Below are 9,362 nucleotides of genomic sequence, written 5' to 3'. Positions count from 1 at the left end.
ACTGTCCAAAAATTTTTTCCCAGTCTGTAGGTTCTGTTTTTACTCTTTTGGTGAAGTCTTTTGAAGAGCATAGGTGTTTGATTTTTAGAAGATCGCAGTTATCTAGCTTATCTTCTGGGGTTTGTGTGTTGATGGTTATGGTTTGTATCCTGTTAATGCTGTGTATTAAGGCCTGTAGTGTTGGTCCTGTTTTTTCTTCTGTGAACTTTATAGTTTTAGGCTTTATATTCAGGTCTTTGATCCATTTTGAAGTAGTTTTTGTATATGGTGTGAGGTATGGGTCGTATTTCCTTGTTTTATAATTAGTATGTGAGCTCCTCCTGTATGGATTCAGCTCAGGTGCCCAGGTAGATAGCCACCAAGTGTGTGGTGTAGGCTCTTACTTACAGTCCTAGACACGCACGGTGATTGGGGTAGGCACAGGCATCTGGCTTTAGCAGGGGGACACACTCTGAGCAAGGCAGGGGGCTGATGGCCGCCCCCGAGTGTCCAGGAGGAAGGCGTGTCCTTGTTCCCTAGAGTGCGTAGGTGGGTGGGTTTTGCAGCCGGACTGTGAGCACCTAATGCTGTTGCGTGTATGGCCTGGGGTTCACCTATTATTCATGGGCCCTTCTCGCTGGTGGCTAGGTGGTGTGGTTGGAGCCACCAGTGTTCAGGCCCCTGATGTGGGTAGGTGAAGACCCTGCTTAATGGGCAGAGCAGTGTCAAATGTCAAGAACCTGCCACTTCACATTTGAAACAGTTGAAGTTAGAGTTCTGGTATATACCCTGTTGTACTGTGGTAATTAGGGCCTATGCTGTTGAGATGGGCCCACGCAAGTCTTATGCAGGGAGAAAAGCACTCAAGATCTTTGGATCCCGTATGCCTGTGCCTAGGCAAAGGAGCTGTGCCTACCCTGGTTTCCTGGCTTAGGGGAGCCGACAGTTTATTTTTTCCCATTTGTTAATTTGTCCACTCTCCAAGGCAGGGAGAATGGCTCTGGGTGTGTGACGGATCCTACTTCCGGCCCAGGGGACTCGGCAGTTGCTGAAGCCGGTCCAGGACCCAGTGCAAAGCAGAGAGCAGGGAGGTAAATGGGAGAGAGGTTTTTCCCTAAGCAGGGTATTTTTGATCTGTGCAGTAAGTCATACACAAGTACTCATCTTTTGTGGAGGACTGCTTTTTACTGGTTCTGGGTGGCCGTGTAGACTCTCTGGTGCTGGATCTCTTCCGGTGCAGAAGACACTCCTCCTGAGCACAGCTGCTTGCCTGCCTCACTGCTCACCCCTGAGCTGATAAGGCCTGAAGGGCTCAGGCTTTCGCCCAGTCAGGTCTGGCAACTCCTTGCTGCTTTTGAACCATCTCTTCCTCACCTGCCACTCAGTGCAGTTCCTCAACTCTGCCTTTCATGTTGAGAGCTCCTAGATAGCCATATATAATCAAATCACTTGTTTTTTTTGGGTGTTTGTTGTAATAGGGTCCATCGGAAGCATCTGACTGCTCCGCCATCTTGGTCCCGCCTCCAGACCTCAGTCTTATTGTTTCTCCTCTTTATGTGACTTTTCTCTTTTCTTGAGCTTCTTGCAGGATTCTTTCTTTGTCTTTGGTTTTAGCGATTGTGAGTATGATATGCCTTGGTGAGTTTTTTGGAGGGTCTCTCCTATATGGGGTTCGTTGAGCTTCTTGTATGATCAGCTTTTCATCTTTCATGATATAAGGTAAGTTTTCTGTCAGCAATTTTTCAATGATCCTTTTGTATTTTCTGTTTTCTCCCCCTGTTCTGGAACTCTGATGACTCGGAATTTTTTCCTGTATTTGTATCTCTCATTATTCTCAGGGTTTCTTCATTTTTCTTTGTTCTTTTTTCTGATTTTTCCTCAATCAAAGTTGTTTCCAGGTGTTTGTCTTCAATTTCGCTGATCTTGTCTTCCACCATTTCAAACCTGCTACTCAGCCCTTCTATGACACTGTCCATTTCTGAAATCTTGTCATTTATCTTTTGGATTTCTAATTGTTGTTTTTGTATGGTTTCTAGGTGTGAATTTATTTTGACATTTTGTTCCCGTGTCATTTTCCTAAATTCTTCCATTTTTTTTGTCTGTATTTTTCATGAATCTGTCTGCCTTTTGCATGAATTTGTCTATTTTTTTCCTCATTTTTGTCTGTTGTTTGCGTCAGCTCTTGGTTAGCTGTGAATATTAGAGATTTGAATTCCCTATCAGGTAATTCTAGTGCCTTTTCTTCTACTGGAAAGTCATCTCGTGTTTTATTTTGGATGTCTACTGAAACCATCCTGTCCTTTTTTTTAAATACGGTTTGATATTTTTTGCTGTCTTCGGAATATTTAAGTAGTTATTTTCTTTGTTTATTGATTGTAGATTTTTTTGTTTCGTTCTTTTTTGTTTTATTTGGCTATGTCTGAGCAGGCGGACTGTGTATTCTTTATTGTTTGCTCATCTGTGGGCCCAATACTTTTTACCTCCTTGTCCAATGGGCAGGGCCAGTCTCTCAGCTATCATGCAGCAGGACAGGTCCAGCTGAAGTGAAGCTTCTGGGATGGGTTGTTTTTGGCACAGCAGGGCCGACAGGGCGGGGCAGGAGTCAGTGCAGAGCAGGTTCCGATAGGCCGTGCCTTTGCTGCTCGGGCGTGTGATGTTCTGCGCATGATGCAGGTAGGCAGTAAGGAGGGGGGAGGTCATGATGTGTAGAGCAAAGATAGTTATTGGAAAGAAGACAAGAGAGGAGAGAGAAACAGGAGCCAGAAACAGACAAACAAACAAAAAAGAATGCTAAGGAATCGAGTGCTGTGTCTCCTGCTGGAAGCTCTGTGAAGCTACTTTCCCATACTCCTGTCCACCGATCTTCTACAGGCATCCAAGATGGCCAGTCCGTGCTGTGTTAGCTGACAGGGGACCTCCGCTGGTATCTCTCCTTGCTCTCTGTTTTATGTCAGTTTCTTACTACATTTAGTGCTTGTCTGAGTTCTTTATCTCTTCATTTTACGCTTAGGGTTCCAGGATTGACATTTGTTTCTGTTTTACTCAGTTTTTTGGGTCTTTCCTGTGGAGCGACAGCGTGGTGCTTCTGTCTATAGCACCGTGTTGGCCAGAATATTGATTTTCTTATGTTCCATTTCATTTTTGACAGCCTTCAGTTTTCCTAGATTCGTACTTTTCACATTCCAGCTTCTAATTATTAATGGATGTTTGCAGCTCTTTCTTATTTTGAGTCTTGCCGCATCAGCTAATGAAGATCCTAAAAGCTTTACTCCAACCATGTCATTAAGGTCGACTTTACTTTGAGGAGCCAGCTCTTTTCAGTAGTATTTTAAGTGTCTTCTGATCTGAAGGGCTCATCTTCCAGAGGTATATCAGACAATGTTCTGCTGCTATTCAGAAAGCTTTCACTGGCCAGTTTTTTCAGACGTAGACCGTCAGCTATTTCTTCTTAGCCTGTCTTAGTCTGGAAGCTCCTATGAAACGTGTTCACCATGGGTGACCCTGCTGGTGTTTGAAATACCAGTGGCATAGCTTCCAGCATCACAGCAACATGCAAGCCACGACAGTCTGACAAACTGACAGACCGCGGTGGGTTAATTTCTTAGTTTTGATAATTGCATTACAGTTTTGTAGATGTTAACGTTGATAAAAACTGTGTGAGGGTGTATGGAAACTCTTTGCTATGTTTGCAATTTTTACATAAGTTTAAAGAGTTCAAAGTAGAAAGTTAAAAATAACCAAAAACTCATTTTTTCTTGTTTATGTATCTGCCAGTCAGCTGGACTTGGTCCTCCTCTGTCATTTGGGCCCAGGTTTGCTAGTGATGGCATATTCTTTCATAGTGATGGTAGAAGCTCAAGTGACAAGCCAACTGTGCAAACACATTTTAAACTTCTGCTTGTGGCATATTTACTAGCATGTCATTGGTCAAAGCATGTCACAAGCCATCCCAAAGTCAAGAGGCGGGAAGGTACACACCACTTCTAGTAGGAGGAACTGCCAAGTTACATGGCAGAGCATGTAGATATAGGAACTGGAGAAGAAAATTGAGAACAAAGATGAGACCAACCACAGATTTTTTTCCCCTGGGAGGAGCATAAGGTTGTTATTTGGGTCTTGGGCTGTTATTGAAGTTAGTGACAGAGAGTTTCAGTGGGGGTCAAAACTCAAGCATGGTGTCGCTTTACTTCATATGGATAAGTTGTCCTCTGACTGGGGCACTCATCACTGGGATCTACCCCTAAGGAGCCAGTGATGGGGCAACAGACATTGTAGGCTTTGTAGGCCTGTTTACCTTTCAGGATCCCTATCTCATTTTTGGCCTCCCCTTGCCTTCCACCCCGCAATCCTTAACTCTTTACCTTTAGCTGCATGTGTCTTGTGTCTTCTCTTTGCTATTGCTCTTCCCCAGTGTTCTGGCCCTTGAGGCCCTAGAAGGATGTAGGTCAGATCACATACACTCTTTCTAATTTGGCCCTTTTCCCAGTGGGGTGGAAACATTTGAAATACTGTATTTTCTGCTGCTTCTGCCACTGCTGCTGCCATGGCTGGTTTTGTATATTTTAAATGAGCGCAACCTGTATTTTAAGTTAATGCTATTGTGGCTGCTCTTCCCCCCTGTGGCGGCTCATGTGAAGGGAGTAATTTTGGAATTTTCCAGTAGTAAAATTAATTGATTCACATAAGATCCTGGTCTCTTCCTTGGCCAGCTTAGCACAGTATAACCTGTTATGTTCTGAAGCTTTTATAATCTCATGTACTTTTTTCTTTTCCATTTCTCTTTGATTGAAAGTCTGAAAAATCATGATGCTGTTATTATTACTAGTATTAATACTACTACTACTAAAGACAACTATTCCTATGACTGTTAATTATTATTAATCTACCTGCCCTACTGAAAATCCTTGTTGACCTTTTCAGAGCTGTTAAAAGCACACACACCTAGATCAACTAGGATTTTCTCTCTTTTATTTTCAGTTTTTCACTCAACAAATAATTATTGAGGCTTTACTATGTGCTAGACCATATGAGAGGCCCAGGGATAAAATGGTGAACGTTTATGGTAATTAGATAAGTACGAAAACAAAATGTAACTAGTGAGTAGCCAGTGCTATGAAGAAATGTTTCATGATGCTGGGAAAGCCTTTGGAGGGGGCAAGCTCATCTGGTCTGGGGAAATAGAGGATACCTCTCAGAGGACTCTTCGCTGGAATTGGGAGGATGAGGAGTTGGAGGCTGGGGTTGGAAAGAGCGTTTTGGGCAAAGAGAACAGCAGGTGAAACAGCCTCATTGTACAAGGGAGCATGGTTCTTTCAGAGAGTGGAAAAAGGCCAGTGTGGCCTAGCTTGTGGAGGGTGAGGGGTGGACTAGGCTTAAGAGGTTTGCAGGGGCTGGATACTGCAGGGCCTCATCAACCAGGGTGAGGATTTTTATCTTTATCCTAAAAGCAGTAGAAAATCATTAAAAACTTTGAACCATTAGAATGACATGGTCAGGTTTGTATTTTGGAAATAAAAAACCATTTATTGGAAAGAACAGTTGGATTGGAGTTAAGAGTCACTAGGGGAGGCCAGTTGGGAGGATATTACAGTGTCCAGAAGAGAGATTGTGATGGCCTGGACAGGAGCAGTGATGGGGAAGATGGAGAGAAGGGTATATGCATTTAACAGAAATAGCAAGAAGAATCGACAGGTTTTGGAGATTGATTGGGAATGGGTGGTGGTTGTGTTCCATCAATTTTGGGTCTCTTGAGGTGAGGCCACCTCTCCCCCTCACACATTCAAAGATAAGATTAGTGCTAAAGAGGCTACCTTTTACCCCATGATTATAGGAGTAGGATAGAAATTGCTAGTTCTTTGTTGTTCTCGCCAGTATTTGGCCTCACCTCTTCCCAGAACCAACTTCCTCAGCTGTTAGCTTTATTTTGCTACTTCAGCTTGGGCTTCATGATGGCACGCAACCCTAGCAGTCTCCCCATGGTCCTTCCAGTTCTGCCAGCCTCTTCTGCTCCTTGTCTCCTGAATGTGGCCTGTCAGTTTCTGTGTCTGAGCCTTTGCACGTGGGGCTCCCTCTGTTTGGGATTCCCTCTTTCTCAGTCTGGGTCTCATTTTTTACTTTAACCCCCAAGTCGCCTTATTCAGGAAGTTTTCCAGAGAAGGATTTCCCCACTCCATCCTGGACATAATTTTAATCCTTGCAGCATTTTGGATGGGTTTTGAATTAGAAGGAAGATCCCATATGCACATATAGTTACACACTGGAAGTTCCCATTTTATTTTGCCAAAGATACAGAGACTCCCAACTGAAGTGGGGCAGCAGGAAAAAAAAACAGCATGTCTTAGATGGTGTTTCCCCGGATCCTTGATTCTCTAATGGGGGTACAGTGGCTAGTGAAACTCTGAGTTCACTAGGATCTAGAATTAAGAAAACTATGAATTCTTGCTACATCATTTCCCTTTTATACTTAGAGTTTACCTGATGGTTTGTGAGAACCTATGCTATATGGTTCCATGAAGAAATTTTTTTAGATTGCCATCCTTTTTTGGTTCTTGAATCAAACTTAGCACCAGCAAGGCAATGCCTTCCTCAGGCAAGAGAAAGCAGTCAATGTCCAGGGGTCAGAGCAGTATCTTTGCTTCTAGATTTCCTGTCTCCAGTCAGTGAAAAGCCTTTTCCCTAAAATTCTATACCCTTGCGGCCATTAACTTTCATCTTTATATTCCTAGCACCTACCACAGTGTCTGGTATATACAAGTTGCTTGATAAACATCAGCCGCATGAATAAATGAATAAATAAGTGTAGCCATTCCTTTTGTAGTGTGTGATCTTACGCAGTTTTTTAACTATCCTTGGGTTAATTGTGTGCACGTGTATGAGTATCCCATTCATTGACAACACTTGTTTTCCCTGCTAGTGGATCAGCTCCTCTGAGACAGGTAGGTGTTGGTTTTTAATTTCTCTTGGTTCCAATCCGCACCTCCTTGGCTTGTGTCTTAGTCATCTAGTGCTGCCATAACAGAAATACCACAAGTGGATGGTTTTAACGAAGAGAAGTTTATTTCCTCACAGTCAAAGTAGGCTAAAAGTCCAAATTCAGGACGTCAGCTACAGGGGAAGCCTTTCTCTCTCTGTCGGCTCTGGAGAAAGGTCCTTGTCATCAATCTTCCCCTGGTTGAGGAGCTTCTCAGCGCAGTGTCCCTGGGTCCAAAGGACACGCTCTGATCCGGGCACTGCTTTCTTGATGGTATGAGGTCCCCCTGTCTCTCTGCTCACTTTTGTCTTTTATATCTCAAGAGATTGCCTCAGGACACAATCCAGTCTTGTAGATCCAGTCCTGCCTTACTAACTCAACTGCCACCCATCCTCCCTCATTAACATCATAGAGGCAGGTTTACAACATACAGGAAAATCACACAGTACCCATCCTCCCTCATTAACATCATAGAGGCAGGTTTACAACATACAGGAAAATCACACAGTACCAGGAATCATGGCCTAGCCAAATTGGTACACACATTTTTTGGGGGACATAATTCAAACCATAACAGCTTGCTACATCTTCCTGCCTTCCAGTCTCTATCTTTTTCCTTCTTATAAAAGTTAAGTGCCATGAATTTTATGTGCCAAGTTCTGGGCAGAGGAAATAAAAAAGGAAGAGACATAGTCTCTGTGCTCAAGGAGGAGACAGAGAGCCCAGTTAAACAGATGAGGGTGGTGAAGTGCAAGCATGCTGGGATGGCAGGCTGTCTGGTGTTCTGTGGGACCCAGGGGAGGACAGGAAGGTGTCATAGAGGAGGCAGTAATATAGCCATGTCCTGAAGGATGAGTAGGTATTCACCAGGGTGCCGTTGGTACATAACAAAAAGGCTTATTAGCTTAATTTAAAAGAAAACATGTTATTGTTGTTAGTTGCCCTTGAGTTAATTCCAACTTATGGTGATCCCATGAGTTACAGAATAGAAGTGCTCTATAGGGTTTTCTTGGTTGTAATCTTAACAAAAGCAGATTGCCAGGCCTTTTCTTCCATGGTACCGCTGGGTGAGTTCAAACTGCCAGCCGTTAGGTTAGCAGTTGAGTGCAAACTGTGCCACCTAGGGACCTTAAGATAGCTTAAATATGCAGCTTCTGACTAGGGGATGTTGGTCTCTGGATTCAAGTGTGGATCCCCTTGCTCACCTTGTCTCATTCCCTTATTAGATAATGGACTAGCAAAGGGAGTATATGTGAATGGTGTGTGTGTGTTACAGAGAGAAAAAGAGAGATGGATGGATGGAGAAGGGAAGTGAACACAGCAGGGTCTGGTCTTCATGAACTAATAAGTCCTGTTGGCTTTTTAGCCAGCCATTTCATCCCAGTGCCCCTCCAAGGACCCTGTACCTCATGAGCCTTCTCTCTTCTTGTCTTTTAGGTCAGGCTGTCCCTGCAGGATCTCACGTGCGACTGAATCTCCAGACTGGGGCGAGAGAAGTGAAACTCCAATATGGGGACAAAATCCAAAATAATTTGAAAGAGTCGAAAAAAGGCAAAAGGTACAGTGTCAGCCCTAGGGACCGGGAGGGTAAGTGATGACATTGATTTTGTAATACTGAAAGTAATGATGATGTAATATGTCTTCCCCAAATTCATGCAACATTTTTTTTTTTTATTTGAAATTTAATAGCCTAGAATTTGTGATAAATCTGTCAGGGTTTTATGGAAGTTTACTTCTACAGTCTTTGGAAAGAAACAGTTTGCAAAGCAAATTGATACTTTGAAAAAGGCTGTAGGGGGAATGCTTAACCTGCTTTAAAAATGAAGCTATTTTTCCCAGTACTTCAAGAGCACGCATTTGAATCCCAGCAATTAATGTGCTGATTACAGATCAGTCATCTATTCATTAAAACAGGCCTGTTAGGCCTTCTGCTTTGCAGTAGTACTTCCTTGGTGAACAATAAAATTGCATTTTAAAGTCTTTAATTCAGACTAACTTTTCCTCTTGTTAGTCCATATTAAAACAGGCTTTCTGATAATATAAAAGTAGAAGCAATTGCAGTTCTCCAGTGGTTAGAGGTTCCCTTATTTTTTAATAACCAGTTTAGATTATTTGATTTTGGAGAATTCATCGTCTCTGTTTTTCTGTTCTTTCCCTTGAATTAGCAAGTTTTTTTTTTTAGATTTTTTTTTTTTTTAATTGTACTTCAAGTGAAGGTTTACGGAACAAATAGTTTCTCATGAAACAGTAGTACGCATATTGTTTTATGACATTGGTTAACAACCCCATGACATGTCAACCCTCTCCCTTCTCGACATTTTTTTTTTTTTGGTGAAAATATATGTAGCCAAAGATACACCATTTCAAAAATTTCTACATGCACAGTTCAGTGACGTTGACTACGCTCTTCCAG

At 42.7% G+C, this 9,362-nt stretch overlaps 1 protein-coding gene across 7 annotated transcripts in view; it reads left to right on the top strand.

Annotated features, from left to right (window-relative positions):
• The window catches only part of SIL1 (SIL1 nucleotide exchange factor), a 288,848-nt gene that overhangs the window by 152,465 nt on the left and 127,021 nt on the right, over nt 1-9,362 (top strand). For all 7 annotated transcript variants that reach the window (XM_023735588.1, XM_023735590.1, XM_023735589.1 and 4 more), the window contains one exon: nt 8,387-8,507. In XM_023735588.1, the coding sequence (XP_023591356.1) occupies nt 8,387-8,507 (121 nt within the window). The remainder of the gene's footprint in view (nt 1-8,386; nt 8,508-9,362) is intronic.

This window comes from Trichechus manatus, unplaced genomic scaffold (assembly GCF_000243295.1).
Source record: "Trichechus manatus latirostris isolate Lorelei unplaced genomic scaffold, TriManLat1.0 scaffold00080, whole genome shotgun sequence".
Taxonomy (NCBI): Eukaryota; Metazoa; Chordata; class Mammalia; order Sirenia; family Trichechidae; genus Trichechus; species Trichechus manatus.
Note: the sequence above shows the minus strand (reverse complement) of the source record. Positions and strands in the feature narration are given on the sequence as shown.